This window comes from Neolamprologus multifasciatus, chromosome 11 (assembly GCF_963576455.1).
Source record: "Neolamprologus multifasciatus chromosome 11, fNeoMul1.2, whole genome shotgun sequence".
In the NCBI taxonomy this organism is placed as follows: Eukaryota; Metazoa; Chordata; class Actinopteri; order Cichliformes; family Cichlidae; genus Neolamprologus; species Neolamprologus multifasciatus.
In genome coordinates, this window is record NC_140449.1 from 14034942 (window position 1) to 14060931 (window position 25990).

Sequence of the window (25990 nt, forward strand, 5' to 3'; positions counted from 1 at the left end):
AAATACATCCTAATGATATACAGGTTTCCACACAAACAAAAAGTTACGACACATTTTATTTTCCACTTTGTATAAATTCAGTATATTTTTCTTTGGTCTGCAACAACATGGATATGAAGTTCATGAACAGCTAAATCTTATTTTTTAGGGCTAGACTCTAACTTACTTTACTGGGTGATTAAGCATATATTTATTTGTTTAAATGGTTGAAAATGGGCCTGATGATAGCAGTGACCCTTCAGTAAACTGTAAAGTCACAGCCAGCTTAAAATCCAAAAAGAAAAAAAAAAAAAATCACTATGCAGAGTTTATGGTAAACCTACGATTTTTTATGTATAACGGTAAAAATATTTATACTAATACTTCTTCATTTATTTTTAAGTAAACATTAATAACCTCATCTTTAATCAGGCTGCATGTAAAGGAGGGAAACATTACAATGAGTCAACAAACTCTCACAGTATTACTAATGTTTGGTCCGTGTAAATCCTCAGGCTGGTGATGCTGAGAAAGTCTTAAATATGTAGTTTGATGATACACAGTGTGCAAGTTGTGAATTTTACAGTGTTTTTACATGCTATCACTTTAACTGTTGTGTACTACCACACATACACTAATTCAATTACAGTAATTCCGGCAGCAGCTGACTCACTCTGCTAACATACACCCACTGCCAGCCCACACAGGGCCTGCTTGGCACCTTGTCCACCTAACAGTAAGAAGGGATTAATGGGGATTGGCCCATGCAGTCCAGTCTCATGGTGTGTGAGCTTTAACACGGAGCTAATCTGATATGCAAGCTCAACAGTGATAACTGCAGTCTGATGGCTGTGGATGTGGGAAAATATTGAATCAGACTTATCACGTCAGAGGAACTTGTCTGTGTCTGCGGGTTCGTCACTTTGATAAGAAATGATCATTGAATAGATATTAAAACATGAAAAAGATTCAGGCAAAGGTGTGACCTTGACTTATGCGCGTGTCCTACAGTATGTGCCAAAGTGACACTGGACGTGTGTGTCAGGGATCAGCTTAAATGAGAGACCAGCCACTTGCTGTGGCCTAATATCCTGTTAACCTGGGTTAGACAGCAGACAGCCGTGAGACACTTAAATCCAGCCGTAGCCCAGAGCAACACGCACATGTCCTGTTAGCTCACCGACTGACTTTCCAGGAACCTGAGAACTACCACAGCCTCCAGCCAAAAATCTGTAGAGCCCTTCAGTCTCCTCTTCATATGCTCTGTAAGGTACAACTAAATGCTGATCTTCAAACAGAATAAGACAAAATGTCGTGTTGATGAACTCAATTTGACATCATATAGTTAGTTAGTTGTAAATACATACCTGATACATGAATCATAATTCGTGCATTTTTAACTAAGAAAATACATAGTAAGGAAAGACACGTGTCATCAGATTACAAGTCAAACCAGTCAAGTCAAGTCACTAGTTCGAAGGAGGATTAGCGCTGAATCCTGTTTAACTATGTCTTATTAATCTTGTGTTAGCCATGCACATCCTGATGGTCAAACTCTGCCCTTCTGCTTCTATATTTAACTATTTTAATCTCTTTATAAAGCAAAAGGATTCCAATTACAAATGCCACAAGACTCAATCCAATTGAAAAGCGGTTGGCAGTCCTGTGTTCAACACTTAAAACCTTAAGAAAAGATTATAAAAGGGCCCCTGCGTGTAAATTCAAGAAGCAATGACTTAAATGCATCAGTTTGAAACTATTTGCTTAAGTGTTTCTGTAAGAACAGGACATCGTTTGATTAATTGCACTTCCTTACTGTATGCTCCAGAGTAATTCAAGGAAGCATCACTTAAAGTGTTTAAAGCTACTGCATGCAGGATATCTGTAAGCATGCAGGAGTATTAAGATTAGGATTACTAGTTTTAGTGCTGGGAAAATAAATAGTCTGCATTTCCACCTGTTCTTATTCCCATTTAAATACTGCCATTCTGCTGAAGCTACTGGTGTGTCAGTGCTGTACACACCAAAGTGTCCTTAGGTGCTGTGATTCACTAGCATGGCGACACTCAACATCCAGTGCAAACTCTGCTAAAAGAGAAACAAAGATCTCCCTAAAGAGTGCCAAAGGCCACACAAGGAGGCCGGATGAGTGGAAGTAGAATAAATTAGTTTGTGTCTCATGTTCTGTGGGAAATGTGAGTTTTTTCTGTCTCTCTTAGCGCTGCTTTGTTTTAAATCAGTGTTTCTTTCTTATTGTTAACTTCTTTCCTAATCATTGGCTGTTGTGTTCGCTTTATGCAACAAAATTCCTTTGTAGAGTTCAGGAAAATATCACAGTTTGGCAATGGACAGAGCCAGGGTATGGGTAAGCAGACCCATAGCCATCACAAACTAAAGTTTGTCCATCACTGCACCCCACAACAACACTCGTGAACTCTAACGGGAACTTCACACATGCTAATAGATTGTGAGTTACACAGACTAACTGCTGTTTTTCTAGCAGAAGTTTTTGAGGAACTTTGCAGACTTCATTCCCACACAGACACGTTTTAACAGCTCAGGCTCCCAATGAAATTGCAATTATCTTTGGAGTCTTTTCCAACAATAACTTTTTTTAACGCAAGTATTTGGCCTTAACCAATTAGCTGTATGCTTACTTCTCTGTCTGCTAGTCATTTTTTGTGATTTTTTTAAAAGAGGAGAAAGCAAACAAATATATATATATTTTAATCATCAAGCAATACCAAACTCTTTGAGATATGCATGTTAGTAAATCCAAACAATGTAAACATAGCATACAGAAACATGATTGGTCAATATATAATATATTCATATTCATATTTCTGCTTATGTTTTCACTTGAAATACAACACATCATTCACGCTTGATCTTCTGTGTATGAGCAGTTTGGATCAGGTGCTTCAGAGGCTCAGCCTTACCGAGAATGATCGATGAAAATGTTTCCACGTGAACCCACGCACACGTCCATCCCTCCTCTATGCAATGCATGCACACACGCACACCTCCACACACACAAAGCTTGATTTTGAAGGGTCCTTAATCACAACCGAGAAACTGACTGATCAATGACAGATACGAGGGGGCTACTGTGCAAATGCTAACAGGAGCTCATTTGCTTTTAGAAATTTATTTATTCTGTTCTATTTTTATCACAGATTATATTTCTTTCGTGTGCTAACGGGCTCCGAGCCCCGCCAAGGTATTAATTAAAATCTAAATACTAAATACTAAATATTGATTGATACGTTATCAGGGCATAGCAGTTGGTCCGCAGGCTATTGATCCAGCCTGTGATTTATTATCATATTTAAGAAAAATCATTTTGCGTGATTACACGAGGTAATGGATTTTTAGCAAGGATGTAATTCTTCCCCCGCCCCCCTTTTATTTTCGTATCGCGTTTGTTATGTGGAAGGTGGCGCAGACTTCTCAGTTGCATTCGGAGATCGCTGATATCCTAGGTACTGCACCCCCATCCCCCTCTCCCGAGCTTCCCTTTCAGCCCAGCCTGGCCTGCGAGGGACTAAAGCTTGTGTAAGAGAACGATCCCCCCGCTCTTGTCATTGGGAATAATGGGTATTGGGATTACCTCTTTAATCACAACAAAGATTAACAGATGGTATGAGAACAGTTATTAGCAAACATCTTGCACTCATCAAATCAATAAGATGATTTGTAATCAGGCTGTCGGTGCGAGTGAAAAGGGAGCCGGGGCCGTTCCCAGTGAAAGTTCCTGGCAATCAGAGGCTACTGTGTAGCAATTACCTCTCCACAAAATAGGTGCTCTTCCTCCTCTGGCTGGCAGTCCTCCAAAACACACGCCAGACTGATAGCAACATAGGGCATTAACACGGCAAAACACAAAACACTGCATGGGTAACCTTGTATTTGATCAGGTGTTAGGTTGCTGCGCGATTTCATTTCACTTTGTGCCTTTTAATTTGGTGGATCTCGCCTTGTACTTGAAGAGGGAGGAAAAAAAAATCTAAATGTTTACACATGCTGTTTCTCACTACAAAAGACCGTATAGCTCATTAGCGGGTTGCCATAAATAAGTCAGCGTTGAGGACAAAGAAGTGAATACTATAGAAACTATACAGAGAAGGGTTCCCTGTGCAAACATTTCTCCCTGGAGACAGAAAGAGAAAGACTGAGGGTTTGTTGACATAACGGTGCATCCAGAATGGTAAACTGAGGAATCTTCCCCACAACATGCAACTCCTTTACAGCAGTAATGTTCTAACAGCACTTTGCTTTTTTTTTATGTCTCTGGGACGTGCGGGTGTTGAAGTCTGATATCACTGAGACAAACGCTGCGTCATATTTACGTCCAATTTATTCTACTTCTTAAGTTGAAAACAGTCTGTGAAACACATTTGTGCACAAATGCGCATCTATTTAGATACCAGTACTTAAAAGGAAAAAGTCAGGAATGGGTGGGGTTTTTTGCAAAAAGTGGCAACACGGGATCTCTTCAGCTTTACTTGGATGGATATCATTCTGATTCTAAATGCTGCTTTTAATGCTTGCAGGCTGTTTGCAAGCAATGTCGCCTTGTATGCATCTTTGTAGTGGGAACAGCTGAAACAAACTGATGCAACACTGTAGACTGAGTGAAGGCAGTCACTTTGGGAGTAAAATACAGAAACACACTTGTGAGAATGTCGAGAATCAGAGGCACAGTGTAAAAATGAGTGCGTTTAAGTTTTATCTCTCTCCACAAATTTGTACAGATATTTACACACACACACACAGACACACACACATACATACACACACACTTCTAATCGCAAACTACTCATAATGACACAAAATCTCTCAGCGTCCCACACCGACACACACACACACTCACAGACACATACCTCTGCACTGTAAGATAGCACAGATATGTGCCAGGATTAAGCAAGGCAAATGGTGCCAAAACAATGGCAGTATGAAGTAACTGATGCTGTTTAAAAATTTAGATGCCTGTATTGAACAGACAATGTGGCACACACATCACTGAACCACAGATCCCTGCATCCCCATGGTCTGGTTTCTGGCTGCTCACATGCATATGGATAATCTCTTTCTAAACAACCCCACAGTCGCATCACGACCGCTACACCGCTGCGCAGACACACTCGGTAGAAAAGCTCACGCTGCACTTGTAAACCTGAAATGGCTTTCAAGTTCAGTGAAAATCATTTTGCCACTATGATATGCGATAAAGCACAGGGAAGCATATTTGTATACTTAAATAGAAACTTACAATCGCACAGTAACTGCAGACAGACACACACGCAGCCCCTCCCCTCGCCCACAGTCACTTGTCGAGTGGCTAATATCTTTCCAAGGTCAAACCTGACAAGGAATTCCAATGAGATTAAGTGTCATCAGTGCGGCTTTAGCCCTTTTCTGCTCATTGTTCTTGGAAATGGCATTAGAGCCACAGATGACCAAGGCCTTGGAGCAGTAAAACCTCTTCCCTTCCTGAGTGGTGGGCCTGGTTGATACAGGAGATATTTGACACAAGGCCTCCAATTCAAACATCAAAGTGCAATAATGTTCTTTATCAAGGAAGCTTACACCAATATAAACCGATCTACGAGCGCTGCAGTTTTATTACACGTCGACAGTGCTATTATTTCTGCATGCTGCAGAATTTTATTCAACTTTTTCTCATGTTAATTCTTAATTTTGAATTTTCAAGAGATCCATAGGTTTCAGACTCTGAGTCTGTGACTCCTTTTTATTTCAGACCTTGTAAGAGCTGCAGTGGCAAGCCAGTGTCAGTGTTTTTGGCATTCATTTAGGTGTTTTGGAGGCTATAAAGCAATAACAGAAATGTTGCTGCACTCTATATGCAGTAAATGTGCTTTCACACTTAATTTGTTCTGATGACTTGCATGCATATCTCCACACTTTTTCATTCACATGAGGAAGTGGCTCAGTCCAGGAGATAATCCCAGCGTGTTTGTTTGTACACACTTCGAGCAAAGCGGCAGCTTATGCCAGTGTGTCAAACAGCATTTTCACACCAAATTTGACACATAGTCCTTTGGCGGCAGCAATGAGCATTTTGTCATCTCCTCTCAAGTGCCAACTCGACGTCCAATTGCGGCCCAGCTACTAATTTAATTACAGTAGCAGAAGAAATGGGCTGATTCAATTCATTTCAATTAAACCTGATTGGACCAGTCAAATCAAATTTTACTCATCTCAGGTACAAGCTGCCTGTCACATTTTATCTCAGCTTGGCTCAAATGAAGCACGATGAGCAGGTCCTGATGATAACTGGAAATATATGGTTGGGTTCTATCAAGCAGACTCATGTGCCGCCTGATCTCTGATTGTGCGATCAGTGTGAGAGCACAACACTCAATTTTCAGAGCAGGATCACAGACAGTTACCACTTAGTCAGAGTCCCAGCTACAACAGCCATTACTTATGCATGATGTCCACAATTATGTATCAAATCGTGTGCAAGTATGTGTACGTTTAGATATCCAACTAAAAGATGTGTAGCACATAGCAAAAACTATGCATTGTCTGCTGAAGCTGCACATGAAGTGACGTTCTTTGAACCCCCCTCAACAAAACTTAATTAAAAAAGAACATACAAACAGTTCTGCATGCCGCAATAAACTTTATAACACAACTTGTGCTCCTATTTTTTTTTCATTTTAAAATAATTAATTTTTAAATGCAAATTTCGAAGTATTAAGACATACAGTAGTATAAGGATAAAGGCTGGTGGGGGATAACAATGTGTTTACTTTATACATTTACAAGTATATATGCAGAAATTAGCTCTAGGACACAAGATTATTAAAACCCCTATAGTGACCATGCTCCAATAATTACAATCATCATAATGATGCTGTATAGGTGTATTATTATTATACTTCAAAGACGCTAAATTCTACTATTAATAATGCATTTGCCAAAACGTAATAATTGTATTTATTAGCTCTAAGACTGGAAAAAAAATCATTGCTAAATTGTAAATTATTCGTGGACTAATTACAAGGAATAAAGTACAAGTTTAGCAACAGACAATGTAAGTATAGATTGCTTCAAAAGCGTACGCAGACAATGAAACTATATAAATATTGTTTGGGTTTGCCTTCAGAGACGCTGTAATTGGGCTCATTCAGTGGCAGAAAAAGTTCCATCTCATCTCTGATTGGTGCAGATGAAGCCCTGGGATTATGCCATAGGCTGCTATAGGCTGCTACAGTAGCCTGCGGCGTGTGTAAATGCGTCTTGGCACCAGTTGCGGCGGCGCAAAGACGTCTGATTGGACAACAACGCAACGCACGCATATTTTTTTTTTTCATACTGCGCCACTTTAGCGGTCTAATCACATGCTTTACAACCTGAGCCACACATATAAAAATTCAATTTCTTAGATCCTCCTATTTAAAGATATGTAACGGATAACTTTAAAGCTATTATTACACAGTGATGCACAGCGGCCAAAGCGAAGCAGTAAATTCAAACTCTGGGAGTCTTTTTTTTTTTTTTTTTTACCTCTCTGGTGTCTTCTTCACGCTCCGGCCTCCCTCCACGATATCCGCAGTGAAAGGCAGACAGGCTCACAGCGGACTGCGGGGTGTAAGAATAGAGGAGAGGAGTTGTTACCGAATTCTGCCTGTGCACTTTGTGATGCAGCGAGGGCCAGCGTGGAAGCCCAAGCAGCCCTTTTCTCACCTTGCGACACAGATCCAGAGGGGGTGAAACGGGTAAAAACGGTTGTTTGGGTGATTACACGTTTCTGCTCTCCCTCCTCTCCCACCCTCCTCCGCCACCATGCCCCCTCTCCTCCTCCTCTTCCACCAGCAGCACCAGCAGCACTCTCACTCCTCTCTCGGAGAATAGAGAGAGTGGCCCCCGTTGTAACAGCCTCGGTGGGGCTCCAGCTCTGCAGCGAAGCAGCCTTTAAGGCTAAAGGATACCTCTGAGGCGCATCCGGTATCCGCAGTGCCATGAAACAAAAAAGTGCTTTTTTAAAACGTATTTATGTATATATTTGCTCGTCCACTGCACTAAATTGGACAACAATAATATTTGACTTGGTAATTTATTTATTTTTGAAGTCAGATCAAGCTATATAAAATCACAGGGGCTCTTAGGGTTACGTAAAGCTTAGTGGAAATCAAACTTTTCAAGCGACGTGAATTCCAAAGCTGTTCGGCAGCCCCGTCTGGACACCCCCTCTCTTTCCCTCTCTCTCTATAAGTGTGTGCGGTGTGTGTATGTGTAGTCTATACCGGATTAAATGGCACCGCGTCTTAAATGGCACCTTGCCTCGTTTCCCCTCTCCTTTCATCATCAGCAAAATAAAGATTAGGCCTACAGAGGAGATTGTAACGGCTCGCCTTTAGACGCGCGGGGGATCTTCATTCCTCCGCCTTTGTGATGATATTGATGATGATGATGGCCAAGTGGACAGTTTGATTTTTGTGTGGCGAGCTAGTTATAAAGAATCAATATTATATCAAGGGGGTAACTTTGGTGATAAAGGACTTCAGCCACTCTGGCTATTCATCATAAGTCTGTAGCAAGCAGATAGGTCAAAAGAAATTATATTGCTCTAAAGAGTGTGTCTCCTTATCTCTCAGTACCAGGGGAGTGGAGGACACGCCGATCGATACAGTAGCTGCCGTATACTCCTTGCAATTATCAATAGCTGATTTTGTCTTCCTGGGGCTGCATCTATTAATACCAGATAATAACAGCCTTTTGGACATAACTTCAAAGGGGATGATGGAAAGAGATGGAGAGGAAGAAGAAAAAGGGGGGGGGGGGCACCGAAAGTTTGCTCACAGGACGACCTTGTTGTCAACAGATTTGTCTCTCATATGAGGTGGACGCGGGGGAATAGACAAGTCAAACAGACAAGAGGGAGGGAGAGGGAGGGGGAGAGCGGGGAAGCTCTAACTGAGCTCACCCATGAACTGAAAAAAGCTGAAGATCTATCATTACAGTTTAAAGGTTTCTAATTTAGTCAGGAATTGGCACCATTTGTGCGCCTGAAGTCGGAAACAAGCGCGATTATGATGTGCCCATTTTCCACATCCACTTTTAACGATGCAATATGAAAATACATTTACCTTAAGCTGGCAATACGGAAATAAACATGAAACCGTTACTTCTGTTAAATAAATAAATAAATAAATAAAACGCAGTGTTCGCATGGCACTCAAGCACGAGCTCATTTGGTTCCTTTCTCCCCACTGTGCATGCGTACATTTTAGTGCAAAATTATAATTAATTTCTGTATTTATTTTAACTGTGTGTTGAGGGAAAGATGTTTTAATTATATGCTGTATGATGTGTACTCTGACACACTTTACTTATTCATATTATTATTATTGTGTTCTTTTTCAATATTTCCCCAATATTAGTGTCGGTACATAAATCAAAAAGCAGCCCACATGTTCAAAAACCGCCACCGTGCGTAAAATGTCCACATTCCAGAATCAAAGTTAGAATAAAGCCGGGGTGTTGTGATTGAAAGCCTACCGTGTAATCAGAAAATCGCCGATGTCACAAAATAAAAATACTCTGCCGCATTAATATGATGACCCAGCCTTCTGGCGGATACGGGCGGTGACGGGTGAGATATTATATGATGGGAGGTCAAATCTGGGTGTTCACACAGAAGTCTGTGGACGATCCATTGAACAGTAACGTGGTGGTACATCCTAGTGGTGGCTGAAAGCAATGGGCTGAACCCCTGCTTGGGGGTTGACTCTCACACACAGCGCAGTCCCCCACACACAGAGCCATGCCCAACAGCGAGAGACCGACCGACGCTGCTAGAGGGCTGCCAGAAGATAACTTCAAAGTTGGTTTCGATATGAGCCCGAGAGCCGAGCGAAGGAAAGACACCGAGTAAAGCTTTAGTTTTTTTCTTTTTGTTTGTTTGTTTTGTTTTGGTTTGGGTTTTTTCGGAAATCAACTGGTGCTTGTTTTTTTTTTTTGATCAGCAAAATCCAGAAAAGACGCTTTTGGAGAGCGCACCGAGCCGAGGGCGCATACACGGCGAGAGGAGGTACACGGGAGGAACTTCGTCGCGGTCAGACACGCACCGAAACGACTTCTCTTTGTCGGACACACGAGTGTTTGATCACACAGACGTTCTTGTTGTTACTGAGAGGAGCACTGTTGCTAATCTTGGCGCCGCTCTCTCGGAAGACGCGCGTCAAAGTTTGGAGAGCGGAGCTGAGCCTTTAGAAAAGCAAAAGCTGGTGGCAGTTTATCGCTCTATTGCAAATAACTTAACTCGTCCCGTCCACTTCTCCTTGCTGCCGGTGCCCGTGTAGCAACTCAAACAGCGGCTGCTTCACCGGGAAGATGTCCACCAACAGAAATCTGACACATCTCGACTTTAGACGTCGCTTCCTTTGAGTCCGATTCAAGGAGTTGCGTGTTCACCTCGCCACACGCACAGAACAAGAAAAAATAAATAAATAAAAGAAGTTAGAGAGAGAGGCGCTGCGACAACTGAGCCAGTATCTCGGGACAGACTTAACGAGAAATCGTTTTCTGAAGTTTTGCGGTAAACGATGGATCGTTGAGGCCAGGGAGAGACACTTCGTCAAAGAAAAGAAGGAAAAAAGAAGAAAGCGCTGGTGAATCCTTAGTACTTGTGAGTCAGTGCGCTTACTCAAAGGAGTAGGGGGCAAAGGAGCCCGGCGTCCCCCTCGTTGGAGACCCCATGTGAACTGGGTATAACAAGAGATTTTGGTGTGTTGTGTTGTTTTGTGTTGTTGGGGAGGTGGAGGTTGGATAGTAAAGACAAAAGAGACGGATAAAGTCTACGAGTGAAGCGGCTAATTGCTTAGTCCGTCCCTCATTACCATATCCAATGCGCGTCCATTGGCCTCCAGCCAATCCTCCCCACCTTCACACACTGCCATTAATCGCGAGGCATTATTCACTATCATAATTATTATACCGACATGCGCAATCCAACGCACAGCAACAGCAGCGGCAGCAGCAACACCGGCTAATTTCAGATTTATATTTTTTTCTCTCCTCCTCTCTCTCTCCGCCACCAGACTGTTTGCGAACTTTTTGTGTGTTGATTCGCTCTTCGCTGATGTATCTGCAAAACGCAGACACATCTCGGAGCGCAAACGCAGCAGCATCGCCACCACTAAAGCCAGCAGCATGTCCCGACGCAAGCAAGCCAAACCGCAGCACCTCAAGTCGGACGAGGATCCCGCACTAGCCGGGGTGATTTCCGAGCACGGTGAGTGGATTTGATCAGCTGAAGTTCCTTTAGCCTGATCTGCTTTCAGAGCTTCCCCACGCAGCTCCGCTCTTCAATTTACGTTTGTTTCTTCACTTTGTTTGACAAACGTTTTAACACATTCTTTTCAATTAAAGAGGTTTAAAGTCATTTGGATTATTATTATCATTATTATTATTATTTTGGGGGTTTTTTTGTAGTGGGGATAGTGGATTTATTTCATAGGCATACGCGGAATCATTTGCAATAAATCAAAAAACGATGCGAATATTAAGTCAAACGTGTCACCTTAGTCGAAGAGGAAGTCTGACGATTTAGAAGTTTTGTGTCTGTTTTGTCCCCCCTCCCTCCCTCCCCCAAAAAACTGTTAAACCTGCATCATATGATCGTCTTTTGTCAGGCAGGTTAATTTTAATATTAGTAAAGAGTTTACATTTTGGTTACAGCGTCTACATTAGGTGCCGGAGGCCCATTTTAAAGGCCTGTTTAAAAAACAAAAATCTCGGAGCTGTGTTCTTCTCAAATAGTGTATTTCAACACTTTTGCAGTTGGTTTTGGACGTGCACGCGCACGCGTATAAATGCAAGCACAACTGTAACAAACACACGAAAGAAGTTGGAAAATTATTTGGCTTTTTTTTCTCCCAGAGGTTTAGAATTATTTATTCCGCAGATGTGAAAGCAATGGGTCATATATATACATTTTTTAAACACTTCATTTAAAAAGCCGTTTAATTTATACATTTCTATTTTTTATCTTGTTTTTTTATTTTTTTTGCATGTGTGTCTCTTTTCCCTGAGCGCCTGCGGAATCTGTTGCAGGTCGAAGACTTGTTTTGTTATGGAAATGCTTTTTGTTTACCCCCACCTCCCCACCCCACATAAATTTAGCACACTTGATTTGTTCCTTTTTGCGCACAGTATCGACAAGATCGGTTGACAAAGCTCGTCTTCGCCATGTGGGGGGAAAAAAGGATTATTTTTCCTTTATACTGCGCTTTTGCGCAGCAACACTATCATTATAGGGCTAAAGTCAGGTCCGAAGGCAGATGAAGTGCTGCAGGAATAATATGACTGGATTTCTATAAAACAAAAAAACGTACAGAGCACAAGTCCCACATTATTTGGCAGATTATTATTGAAATTGTGGCAAAATCTAACATTTAAAAAAATCATTTTATGTATTGCAAATATGAGGATAAGACAAAATATATCAATTTACTGCAGTATATCTTAACAACAATACTGTAATTTACTTGAAAACTTTAAAAAAATCACAATTTGTCAATTTCATTTCTCTTATTTAAACTTAGAAAGCTGTGTGTGTGCGTGTTTATGTTTGTGTGTGTGTTTTGGGTATCAGTGAAGCTCACAGCTCTCAACAAATCACTGCTATTATTTATACCTTTCTATCTTGGCCCATGTTGGCCAACACTCACACCCAGATGCAGACACCCACACATGCGCACACACACTTACACGCGAACACGCACACACACATTTTCCAGGGTTTCTTTAGAATAGAAATGTGTGATGTAATCTCTGAGGAGAAGCTCTCTTTGCATGGGGAAATGCTGGTGTGAGGGGTGGGTGGGTGGGGGATCACACTGATGATTCCCGACTCTTTTGTTCAGTTTACTCTTTGGATCTCTCCTTTTTTTTTAAATATAATTTCTGACTAATTGACAAACACAGACACTTTTCCTGTTTTGGTGTTTCAGATGACCCTACTCAGATTCTGTACAGAGATAATCATCCATCAAGTTGCACTCCTGTAGGATTGTGGATTGAAAATCAAACTTGTTTTTGCTCCTGTCAAATCTCACGTTTGGATGATTTCGAGGTTAGGTTACAAATATTTGATTTGAAATGTTGATTGCAATTTATAAAACAGAAAACAGTCAGATCCACAGAGAGAGGGGGAAAAAGAAGAGTGGAATAAAAAAGAAAAAAATCTCACACACTTATTCTGAATTTTATTCCACAGATTAACACACACCTCCTGGCGTAATTAAAATACACACAGACTCAGACAGCGTTATCGGTAACATACTGTATGCTGTCAGTGCCATTGTGCTCGAGACTGAAAGTGTCCGTGGAATGTTCTTTCCTTGCTGAAGCAACTATACTGGCTCGCTTGTTTTCAGGAAAGACGTAGCAGTGAAACAATCTCAAGCCCTTGGCAGAGCACAGTGAGCCCATACATACTTAAATAAACCTAATAATACCATGCCTCAACCAACACTACCGTACATGATGAGCTACGAATGTCACCCTGTCAGTGTGTCGTTGCAGCATGATCGGATTCTCCGCTCTCTGTTGCTGTGTGGTGCAGCTTGCGACGAACACTATCGATTGTTGGCCTTGACATAACCACCGCGTATTAACGTCGACGGGATTCAAAAGTGAGACTTAAAATCCATTTTTGCTCAGCTTAGTGCTGAAGAGAACGTCAAGAAGAATGTGGTGTTCAAATTGTGCTCAGGGATCTTCACCATTTCTTACAAATAAGAAAACAAGGAAAGAATCAGCCAAATCGAACCCTGTGCCTGGAAAGCTTCAGCTTACACCTTCATTTCCCCTAAATATTCCCAATATTATTTTGTCTCCTTTGTATGTGGCATTTATGACTGCTGTCCCTCTGCAGCTTACTGAGTACTCTTTAATGTGCCGCATCCATGAAAACATGAACAACTAAAATCAAGTGCCAACAAGCCCTTGTCTGGCATATCATCTCCCCTCAGGCTTTCCGGACACTTTCCTCCTGGGGGCATGGGAGGGTTTTTGTGTGTGTGTGTGTTTGTGTGTGTGTGTGCTAGGATGGGGAAAGGGAAGAGGAGGGGGTGGTCTGCTTAGAAGTGCTTTTATAAAGCTTGCTGTCTTAACCTTTGTGTAGCCCCGGGTAGCCAGATCCTGCCGCTAGATGTCAAGCTCCTTGTACAATTAGAACATGTGTGCCGTTGACCTTGGCAGCGCAGTTTCCTTGTGTCCTAGAAAGCGTTAGCAGCAGCAGGCTTTTCACCACCGCTTTCTCGGCATCCAGTGTCGTTCAAGGTGTGAATGTGCAGGGGAGCAATGGTGGCCAAACTCTGCGCAGTCACACGAAGATTTAGAAGAATTTTCAAAGGTAAATTTCCTCAGTTGTCAGTGGACATGCACAGCATTGTTCAAGCAAGAAAGGCAGATTTCTTTTTCTAAAATTATTACTCTGGAAAAATACGAGACACTTGAGGAACAGGTAACAACAAGGCTCAAGTCACAGTCGCAATTATTTGAATTAAAAATCTCCTCAGAGTTCATTCTGGGCTGAGCCCTTTTCCTTTCTTTTCGTCATAGCAGCAGCGGCACGGGCGTGTATGGTTATGAATCCAAGAAAATGTAATAAAGTGAGAAAATCCCTGCTGGTAGTGACAACATGGTTGTTACCACTTTCCCTGCAGCGGGGCTTTGTTTGCCTTTTGTTTTAATCCACTCTCACCATTGGGTGCAGGCCTGTGGACCACCCACATAGTTGTGCCAAAGATGTCTTCAAGAAGGCACTCAAATATGGCTGTGTCTTAATTACCACTCAGCACACGAACAAGTGAGATCCTGATTGAGAGGAAGGACTAGACAGGGAAGGGAAGAATTATTTAATGTTAGACAAGACAGCAGATTTGGAGGATTTAGGTAAAAAGCTAACATGTAGTCAGCTGAAGGGGTAAATTTCCCCTTTAAATGGTTTGGTTTTGATGGTTTGGTTTTGGCTTATTCAGACGATTTTAAACACCAGTTTGTCCAGAAAGTGGGGACGCGGAGGAGCAACGTGTGAGCGGAGATGTGCAGCTTTGCCTTCTGTGTAAAACAGGAAACATATAGCTCTGAGTTCAATTTGATTTAAACAAACCCCAAGCAAAGATTAATAAAAAAATCTCTTTTGACGTTAGAGAACGAGAGCGCATTAGATCCTGTGGCCTCGTCTCGGACTCTTTTTGTAAATCCGGAGGCAGAGAGGCATCTTGGCGAGTGTCATCTGGACAGAGTGTCGTCATTGAATACTGTATTGCAAATGCTTACACAAACAAATCGTTAATGTTTTGGCTGCTCCACATCTGCAGGCCATGACAAAGGCCTCTCTGTTGGGGCAGATATGACTGTACCACTCTGCAGTAGGGCTGACCAGGCCGATGACACACACTCACAGCGCTGTGCTGAGGACGACTGAGCCTCTGCAAGTCCGAGGATGCACTGAGTCATTCGTGGATATGCTTCATGGGTACAGCAGGACAGCATAATTATTTAGATTTCCTTTATTTTATTGAATCTTGATTATTATTATTTTTAAATCATGCAAACATGCAATTAATCTTAACTTTGCTATGAGGCTTAACCAGTATGCTAAAGAGTCATTCTTTTAAACAAAAATGAACTAACTACAAATGTTCAGAATTTAAGTGACATTTGTCTTTTTCCGGTGCAGATTATGTCCCAGTTAGAACTAAGCAGAGTGCACGCTGTGTCTCAGTTAAAATGTCTCTCAAACAACTTAAAATAACTTGAAACGTCTTTATTTTTTATTTATTTATTTTTTTTATACTCACGATTAGAGTTGCGGAAGTGTGTCAAAAAGTGTAATGGAAAAATTTAATCAGGCCACAAATTCCAACATTGTTGGACGCAGCAGGCCTCTTTCTTTTTTTTTTCCCCCCTCAACTTCCAGCTTGAGCAGGACCAACAGGGATGCATCTCTCTTTAAGGGTCCTAAGCTATCCTCACATTCTTGAGAAGAATGCATTTTAAGGGGGCAGAAGGAGGGGCCTTTTTAGGAAGAGCGCAATCACAGAGGCTGGTCACGATATGCTGCCCTCACAGACTGCTGTTGGTGTAAATGACATGTAAGTTCTCGGGGTATGATGAAGACTTTTTAATTGCGCATTTAAATTACAATACCCTGCACTTACTGAGATTGAAATACCTCGACGTAGGGTAAATGCTCCCACTCTCATTGCTGTTTGTTTTCATTATGTGAATCTGGAAATTGTTAAGAATGGGAAAATTTGTAATTGGCCAAGGCTTCAGTGCTTCTCTCAATGCCCGGCTCTGTGACTTTCACAGAATCCATGGTAAGCATGAATACCTCATCTGATATAATATGTCAGATTAGCAGTTTCAGTTGGCATGCCAGAGATTGCTGAGCAAGATAGCGGACACACAGATTCAATGTCTACAATCCCCCTATTGACTACCTTCAACTTAATATTTGTATCTGGGTAAATGAAGACTCTTAAAGCAATGAAAAATGGATTGGATTCTTTTTCCGTCCCCTTCTTTTTCATACTATAGGAAAATCAATATTAGCCCCTTCCCCAACACAAACACATATAAAATCATATAGAAACACACACACGTATGGATGCATCCCTTTCCACTGTGTTGCATTGCAAACCCAAAGCAACCACAAAATGTCGCCTCTTAGCTCCACAGCACAATAGCACTGTACAGGTTACAGCAACACAGTTGTTTTAAGATTATGAGCTTTCCTAATGCTCGTTTGTTTGTTTTTGTTTTTTCCTCGAGAAGTATGACAATAATCTGTAATGTACGCAGCTGTAATTTGTGTTTCTATGATTAATGCTGACTAACTGTAGCATTAGTCAAAGTAAACCTGAAAACGGCAATTTCGTGTGTTTTCCTTGGTTTTTAGCGGTGTGCAAAGAGGCGGTGTATTTTATACAACTACACAGTCTTTAGATTTGAATTTAAAAAAAGCATCGGACATAAGATTTTTTTTCTTTTATAATAATAATTAGCGCTCTAAAGTTACTAAAGTTATGAGACAGGAAGGATTTTTTTAATGGACAAAATGTAATTTATGAGAGTCTTTTCTTTCCTTTTTGTTTTTTTGGTTTTGTTTTTTTGAAAATAAGTCAATTTAGGAGCAGAGGCCTGTGTATGTGTAGAAGTGACTGGTACACTCTACTAACGGCAAAAAACCATGCTTTTGCAGGTCTAAATTTGCAGGTTGTAATTTTTTTTAGGTGTTTGTCCTCGTACATATGCACATAATCTGTGAATTCTCTTTGTCCGTCTTAGGAAATGTGTGTGTGTGTGTGTGTGTGTGTGTGTGTGTGTGTGTGTGTGTGTGTGTGTGTGTGTGTGTGTGTGTGCGTGCGCGAGAGCGAGAGAGAGGTCAGAGGCATACAAAGACCCCCACTTGTAATTGTATGAATGAATAAAAGAGATTGACAGTAATACCATTCTAATAACTAATCAGCTCAACACAATGCCTACTCATTTGTGTTGACCTTTCAACCCTCAATTATGGAAATGAGTTCTGCTGTCCGCTGCTGGGCTAAGGAGCTTTTTAGCCTGCCGTCACGTGTCGCTGACGTTTCCAGTCACTTGCTCCTTTTCACTTGTCAATTTCTGTTTTGTATTTGAGCTTAAATGACTAATTTGTTTTTCAATGGATTTTTTTTTAATACCGAGGTCTCAACGTACAATGTATGTCTTGGGATAAAACCATAAGGATTTTACATTTTCTTTTCCTTTAATTCCTTAATTGATTTTTTTTTTTAACTGGCAGCACCCATGAATTAGTAAAATAATATCTTACTTTGTCAGCTCTAACCCCAATGAGGATGAGAGCACGGAGTCTGTCCAAAACTGTTCTGCTGATAATTAATTAAGTCACAGACACCAGACCACGATGGCGCATGGCCCCTTTGGCCACAAATTACAGGAGGAGTGATGAATTTCTTTCCTAATGAGTCACTGTAATTGGCAAAAATGCTTCATTTCTGCTTTGCTATGGTTTACTCCGCTTTAACCTTTGAAGTTAGCACAAGCAATGTATGAATCTCTCTATTGCTCACTTGAAAAGCATAACGGGTCTTTTAATGATAAGGAAATGTGCACTATATGTTCCAAGGAATTTTCTGATTCTGATTTCTTTTTTTAAAATTTAGTGAACAAGCTGGTTTAGCCCACTGGGTGAGTTGCTTAGAGGAAAAAAGAAAATATGCACAAGTGAAAGCAGTTAAATTCAGACATGCTTTTATGCTTTGGGATTTTTTTTTTTTTGTCATACACATACAGTAATAATTAACCTGAATTTAACTTTTTTCTTAGTTATTAACTACTTTTAAACAATATAGGATCACTGAAGAACATAACCTTGTTTTATAGCAGCCTTTGCATGAAGTAAATCTTTTTTTATTTCCAGCAATTGCCCATGAAATTGTCTTAACATTTTAAATGTGTATACACAGTGGTTTAATTTGTGGATAAATAGTTTACCAGATATTCGCTGGTCGTCAAATGTAAACTGAACAGGAGACGACTCTGAAATAAAGTACGTGCTAGATGTCTTGTGGTGACTGAGTGTGCTTCCTACTCAGACATTTTTATTTATGCAGACGTCCCCGACAGAGAGACCCGCACGCTATAACTAAAAAAAAGGGGGGGGGGGGATTAATAAGAGGAGGCCATTTTTACATGGTTTATATCAGGTGTGAATTTGGTCCACGCTCGGCGCTCGCACGGGTTTGTTTGACTCTTGATGGTTGCATGTCAAAGAGGAAGTGGCTTCCTACAACTGTGATTAAACATGTGTAACTAATCAGTGACTTTGCTGCCATGGCACTAGCATGTAATTTGTTGAGTCTTATGTCAGAGAGCATGGCCGGTGGAGAGAGAGGAGTAACACACTGAGTGTTGCCTAACTTAAAGGGAATGTTTTCTATTTGGAACATTTTGAAAAAGAATGAAATTGTGAAAACTTTTAAATTATAGGGATTTGTTATGCACATTTTAAAAGGTCAAGATTTATGTTTTTTTTTCTATTTGTAGATAGTGTACAAAAAAAAGTCTATAGTCAACAGATATCATCACTTACATATGATGATGCATTTTTGTGACAAGGTGGCAAAAGTTCAGTATAGGTATTTGCTTAGATTCAGGGCTCTAACATTACCTTTGCGATGCTAAATGGAAAGCCAGGCATTTGAAATTCAAGTGGAAATGACTGAGCTTGATAGCAGAGGGGAATCCTAATGGGGCCATCAAAGTCCTGATTTGTACCCAACAGATGAGGCAGCTGTGAATTGTATGAAATATTGGAAATCAATATGTTCTATGGAATTTCATTAAGTGGCAGTATCCACAACTGATAGGCCCTCATAATTTGATGGATTGCACAAAGAAAATTATTACCTGGCACTATGGAGAGGGCGTGAATGCACAAATCTGGGTCTTGAGAATTGGTGAACTAGGGCAATTTGTTCAGAGTGAAAAAAAAAAGAATATTGATTTTGGTTATGTTAAAAGAGAGAAAAAAAATCAAAGGTTAAATCTTTGCAGCACTGCACTGGAAAATATGTGTGGATTCTTTATTGATTATTTATTCATTAATTCTTCTTTCTTCCCTCCCTCCTCCCTTTGGTTTCTTTTTGTCCCTTTTCACTCCTCTGACCCCCCTCCCTTCGCTTTTTGTAGCCCGAGGTGATGTGCTGGATGATGCCGACAGCGGGAATGAGAGCCGCAGTGGCAGTGAGGAGACCCATGTATGTGAGAAGTGTTGTGCTGAGTTCTTCAAATGGTCAGACTTCTGTGAACATTTAAAGAGCTGCACTAAGAACCCCCTGGTGCTTATAGTGAATGACAATGAGGACACACCTAACCCCTCACAGGAGTACCCTACAGAGCCCTCCCCTGTACCCAGCTGCCCTAGTGAGCAGGCTGACAGTGAGGACCCCAGGGAGGGGAGCCACAGCCCTGCTGGTGAGGGGGATGACATCCCAGAGACAGCAACCTTAAATGGGGTCAGTGTCCTGGAAAAGGAGGACGAGCAGATGGAGCTGGAGCTTTCTCCCGAAAAAAATGTGGATCCTGAAGAAAGAGATGTGACATCCCCTGAGCCAGATGGCTCCCTACCTCAGCTCAATGATGTCGTTCCCTCTGCTGTTACAAGTTACGCCATGCCAAGCACCAATGTTACCTTAGAGACTCTTCATGGCACCCGTGTTGCAGTTGCCCAGTTTTCACAGAGTGTAAGGGCAGCAGCGGGCAGTGGGGTTTCCACCATGGCTATTCCCATGATCTTGGACCAGCTGATGGCCCTCCAACAGCAGCAAATTCATCAGCTGCAGCTAATAGAACAAATTCGCAGTCAAGTGGCTCTCATGAACAGACAGTCTGCCCCACAGCCTGCTCTTAACCACCATCACAGCAACGCTACTGGAAGCCAGGGGCCCGTCTCCTCCTGTGTCCCTCCTGTTGCAAGTCAGCTTCAGCTACATAATTTTATCACTCCCCCAGTCCATCAGCTGCCTGTTAGACTGCCGGCCACTCTCAATGGTCAAGGACCTTCACCTCTGACCTCAGCAATAGAAGGGCCTCTCTCTCAAACACCACAAAGCAGCAGTCAGCAATCTAACTCTTCAGGTCCGATCACATCCTCAACTAATTCAGCTTTTCCTCCACCAAGTGGTACTGGATTGTCATCTCTACTTCCCCCCTGCTCATCCTCTGTCACAAACAACAGCATTAGCACTAGTAGTAGTGTAACAGGAGGTAGTGGCATTAGCAGCAGCTCAACTCTTTCCAGGAACTCTAGCACCCCTCCTTCCCTCACTCACAGCACCCTCCTGAGCTCTTCTTCCAGTCTACCGCTGATACCTCACAGCTCTTCGAGCAGTGTTATCTTCCCTAATCCACTGGCCAGTATAGCAGCCACAGCCAATGCACTCGATCCTCTCTCTGCTCTAATGAAGCACCGCAAGGGGAAGCCCCCAAACGTGTCTGTATTTGACACTAAGCCCAGCTCTGAGGACCCCTTCTTCAAGCATAAGTGTCGGTTCTGTGCCAAGGTGTTTGGCAGTGACAGTGCCCTACAGATCCACCTGCGTTCCCACACTGGAGAAAGGCCCTACAAATGCAACATATGTGGCAACCGCTTCTCCACCAAGGGGAATCTGAAAGTCCACTTCCAGAGGCACAAAGAGAAATACCCACATATACAGATGAACCCCTACCCTGTGCCAGAGTACCTGGACAATGTTCCCACAAGCTCAGGCATCCCATATGGCATGTCATTGCCCCCAGAAAAACCTGTTACCACATGGCTAGACAGTAAGCCAGTTCTTCCCACAGTTCCCACCTCTGTCGGACTCCAGCTGCCTCCAACATTACCGAGTATGATGGGAGGATTTGGTGAGTCTCCAAGCCTCACTCCGCTCAACAGGTCTCCTCAGAGGCCATCCCCACCCTCAAGTGACTGTGCATCTTTGTCCCCAAATATCATCACTGACTCATGCATGACCACTACTTCACCATCCCCAAAACCAAGCCTAGGGTGTGAGGCACCTCCTTTACTGAAACCCGAAGGCATTCTTTTGCCTGCAAGCTGCTCTACTAGACCGGGAGAGAACACGACTAGCACAACGACCATAACTCAAGTGCTTCTTTCCACCACTGTCACCTCCACATCATCGTCCAGCAGTGGACAGGTCTCTGAACCCATCAGTAGCCCCAACTCGGCCTCTAATTCTGTCTCCCATCCTGTCCTTCCCATGCTCTCAGACCATTTTAAGGCCAAGTTTCCCTTTGGAGGCCTCTTAGACTCTATGCAAACATCAGAGACATCCAAGTTGCAGCAGCTTGTTGAGAATATTGACAAGAAGATGACTGACCCCAACCAGTGTGTCATCTGTCACCGTGTTCTGAGTTGCCAGAGTGCTCTGAAGATGCACTATCGCATCCACACTGGTGAAAGGCCTTTTAAATGTAAGATATGTGGGCGGGCATTTACAACCAAGGGAAATCTGAAAACACACTTTGGTGTCCACAGGTCCAAACCTCCACTTCGGGTTCAGCACTCTTGTCCTATATGTCAAAAGAAATTCACCAATGCAGTTGTACTGCAGCAGCACATCCGTATGCACATGGGCGGGCAAATTCCCAACACACCCATCCCCGAAAGCCTGCAAGAAATGGATACTGACCCCTCCTTTGATGAGAAGAGCTTAGATGCCATGAGCAATTATGATGATGACCTTCTGGATGAAATGGAGCAGGCCATAGATGATGAAGCTGATTTAAAAGAGGGAGATATGGACTCATCCAAACCTTTTTCACCTGGGAGCTCTCCACCAACTTCCGTAATCTCCAGCATTGCTGCAATGGAGAACCAGATGAAGATGATTGACTCTACCGTCAACATGACTCGTACATTTGGTCTGAAGCCTTCGCAGAATGGCAGTAGCTTTGGAGGGGAGACTGATTGCTTTACCACTGATTCTCTATCTGTAGTTGGGGATGCTGAGGGTCAAAGCTTGGGGAGCCCCGCTTTGTCTGAGTCCTCTGGCTCTATCCAGCATTTGTCTCCAGCCCACAGTCATTCTGAGAGCCAGCGATCCAAATCCCCTGCTGCACTCAACAATAATAACATCAGCAGTGCCATGACAGCAGAGGAGGTCCAAGACAACAATACAGCTGGCCTGGCAACAGTAAAGTCGGAAAAATCCGAGACGCCATCTCCGCTTCCTGCAACTGAAGGCACTGGGGCCCTTGACCTGACTGCCACTCAGCCAGGCAGGCACTTTATCAAAGAGGAGAGCCACTTCAACGTGCTGTTTCTAAACAGAGATCGAGGTGTGTATGTGCAAAAACACAAATCTAAAGTGAATTCATTATCTGGGCACATTTGGGAGTTCATAATAATGTATTAATAACCACATCTCAATATCATAATAATTTAAAGATGAAAAATTGTTGACAGTAAGAGAATGAAAAAATAGAAAAGAGTTGTTTATGAATAATAAGGACCTTGACCAAATAACTATAAGATTTCAGCAGGGATTTTTTAGATTTTCAAGTCAAATTCTGACTGTTCAAAGGCTTTTGGTGTTTTACTAATAGAATATAAATCGAATTGTTCTGTTTTTTTACTTTTGTTTGTTCAGGGCTGAGCACTCCCAATTTGGCCAGCACCGCATCAAACATGATTAAAATGGAAATGAACGGCCATGGGAAGTCAATGTCTCTGAGCGACAACCCTCACCTGCCCGTGGGTATTCAGGTTCCAGCTGCAGCGCCCCCAACCACCATGAGCCCTAGCATCAACCCCATGTTGGCTCCCCCACCTCCACGACGCACTCCTAAGCAGCACAACTGCCAGTCGTGTGGGAAGAATTTTTCCTCAGCCAGTGCTCTGCAAATCCATGAGCGTACACACACTGGGGAGAAACCTTTCGCCTGCTCTATTTGTGGAAGGGCTTTCACCACAAAGGGCAATCTCAAGGTATGACCCAGCTTAAAGTACATTGCATCAGTTGAGTTTTACATAGGTTCAAAGCTCTGTAATATTTACAGATTTTGCCAACAAACAGCTTTTTGCTCTTGAAAAGTACTACATTAATACATTTTATTTGCTTAAAACTATGTATCAATTAAAAAACAAAAAAAGAAGCACAAAAAAGAGAGCATTCTAAAAATGTAGCCTTATATGTTTTTACATTTAGTTTTCCTTTCCAGTTCATCCCACACAATTTCCATTTCAAGTATTTTCCATTTACAATTACAGAGTCATTATTTTTTCATTTGTTTGTCATTTTGTCAATAATTTTAGGTTCACATGGGAACGCACATGTGGAACAATGCCCCAGCCCGAAGGGGTCGACGACTGTCTGTGGAGAATCCCATGGCCCTGCTGGGTGGGGACGCCATGAAGTTCAGCGAGATGTTTCAGAAAGATCTTGCTGCTCGGGCCATGAACGTTGACCCGGGCTTTTGGAACCAGTACGCAGCCGCCATCACCAATGGCCTGGCCATGAAGAACAATGAAATCTCTGTGATCCAGAATGGAGGCATCCCCCAGCTGCCCGTCAGCCTTGGTGGCGCAGGAATCACTTCATTGGGAGCAATGCCTGGAGGGATGGACCGTGTTCACACAGGCAGCAGCCCTCCCATGACGGGGATGGAAAAGACTGGTCTGGAGGTCACAGCTAACCGTCCCTTCTCCAGATTTATGGAGGAGAACAAAGAAATTGGGATCAATTAAAGAGACTTTTCTGTATAATTCCAGGTAGGCAAAGACTACAAGGCTGTTTATGAGGAAAGAAACTGCTGATCCAGTCTGAACTCATGCGTACTATATTATGTACAGATTAAATATTTTTTGTTTGTTTTTGGAAACATAGTATTTAGTATTGATTAGAGGTTTTTGCCTTTCACCCATTCCCTGCTCACTTGATATTTCGCCTATACGAAGAATACTTTGTCTCTTGTTTGAGAATATGTCGTCTTGCAAGATTTGCATGGTACTTATTGGTTTTTATCAGTACGTTTGACTGCTTTTATGAATTCCTTTGAAAACCAGGATCCTGCCTCAGTTATGATTGGCAAGCATCTTATCTGGACAGGACTAAAACACAAAAAGGACAGCGTTTTAGCTCAAAGTCAGTCTGAACAATGTCTGCCAACCTCGTTTATGGTTGCTATTTTAAATATAAAGGGCCATGGATAGACTGAAGAAAAGACTGAAGTATAATGTTCTGTGTTCGCCTGATTTTTTTTTTCATGATCTAGAAAAACTTGAAAAAAATAATGTTTGAACTATTTTAATCTTTACATTTAGTCTCCCAGCATTGTCTTATATTATTGTCGTGTGTCTTTAGTATTTATGATATTGACAAAAAAAAGCGGGTATACAAAAATATATTTAATGGCCCAAGCATTTTATTGATCTTTTTTTCTAAACTGCAGGCTTCACTCATGAAAATCTCTTTCAATGAAGACAATATGTCATTTGAGTTGAACAACAGAGAAAAACAGTAGGTTTTATTTGGATATCGGTTGAGACTATGATTATCTCATTACACAGTGAAGAAGCTAGAGATATCCGAAGCTGCTATGACCACAACCCTGCTTTTAACCTTTGTAAAAAAGAAAAAAAAGTGACCCTTTTGAATAAATATCTATGTATAGAAATACAGACAAATCTAAAACAGGTATGCATATTTTGTATCACTTAAAAAAAAATAGACATCATGAGTTGAGAGTATTTGTCATGTTTGTGAATGCACTTTTTAAAAACAAGACGTTTTGTCTGTGAGTTACCGTTAACCTTTTGACTGAGCTATCTATCACGTGCTGTTTTCATTGTTTTCAGCATACCACTCCTACAATTGGCAGAGTCAGTTCTCTGTTATTGCATCTGTGCTACTCGTCAGAGTACAAACTCATCACTCAATCAACCTTCTTAAATAAAATAAAAAGAAAACAGGTGTGTGTGTGTTGCAGTGGTCTCCTTATCTTTAATACGCTTTCTCCTTCTCTTTTTTGTCCTTCTCTGTTTTGTTTTTTGTTTTTTAGTCATCCTAATTATTACCATTGAAATTTGGTCTTGCAGTGTGAGCCACCATGTGAGTGTGGAAAACAGCTTTTAAATCCATTGCTATTTAAACATCTGCAAAAACAACAACTTTGCTTTTGAAATTCCCCCACACATATAGCAGATATGTTAGAAAGAAATTACTTATTATGTTATCTGCCAAAACAAACCGGTGCTTTTTGGATGAGCCTAAAATTATTTTCAGCAAAGATATGTTTCCTCTTTTGGGTCATAAAAAAATGGGTGGAAAAAAAACAAGGAATCATTTCCAGATGCTTTATAATGGTCTGGGAAGCGTTTTCTTCAAAGAGGCTCTTCAAGAAAAAAATTCAATCATTAATATTTTGTTTATGTTTTTACTTAGCAATGAGCTTT

At 41.7% G+C, this 25990-nt stretch overlaps 1 protein-coding gene and 1 long non-coding RNA gene across 6 annotated transcripts in view; one reads left to right on the top strand and one right to left on the bottom strand.

Moving 5' to 3' along the window:
- Positions 1–7792, bottom strand: part of LOC146507965 (uncharacterized) — a 59514-nt gene extending 51722 nt beyond the window's left edge. The window contains exons 1-2 of one of the 2 annotated variants that reach the window (XR_014876834.1): positions 7696–7792; positions 7516–7590 (exon numbers count right to left, since the gene is read on the bottom strand). This is a non-coding gene — a long non-coding RNA (uncharacterized LOC146507965). Of the gene's footprint in view, positions 1–7515; positions 7640–7695 lie in introns of those variants that run through there. The other variant, XR_014876833.1, reaches the window with a different exon arrangement.
- sall3a (spalt-like transcription factor 3a) lies at positions 7637–25508 on the top strand. 4 transcript variants are annotated; one of them, XM_085177120.1, is made up of 5 exons: positions 7637–7727; positions 11052–11245; positions 19720–22875; positions 23187–23524; positions 23852–25508. In XM_085177120.1, the coding sequence occupies exons 2-5, from the start codon at positions 11164–11166 to the stop codon at positions 24281–24283; spliced, it is 4008 nt and encodes a 1335-aa protein (XP_085033246.1). In that variant the 5' UTR covers positions 7637–7727; positions 11052–11163; the 3' UTR covers positions 24284–25508. The 4 variants fall into 4 exon arrangements, with proteins under 4 accessions (XP_085033246.1, XP_085033245.1, XP_085033244.1 ...); XM_085177119.1 differs by lacking the exon at positions 7637–7727 and adding an exon at positions 9310–10719; XM_085177118.1 differs by lacking the exon at positions 7637–7727 and having other exon boundaries at positions 9310–11245.
- Positions 25509–25990: the final 482 nt, after the last annotated feature.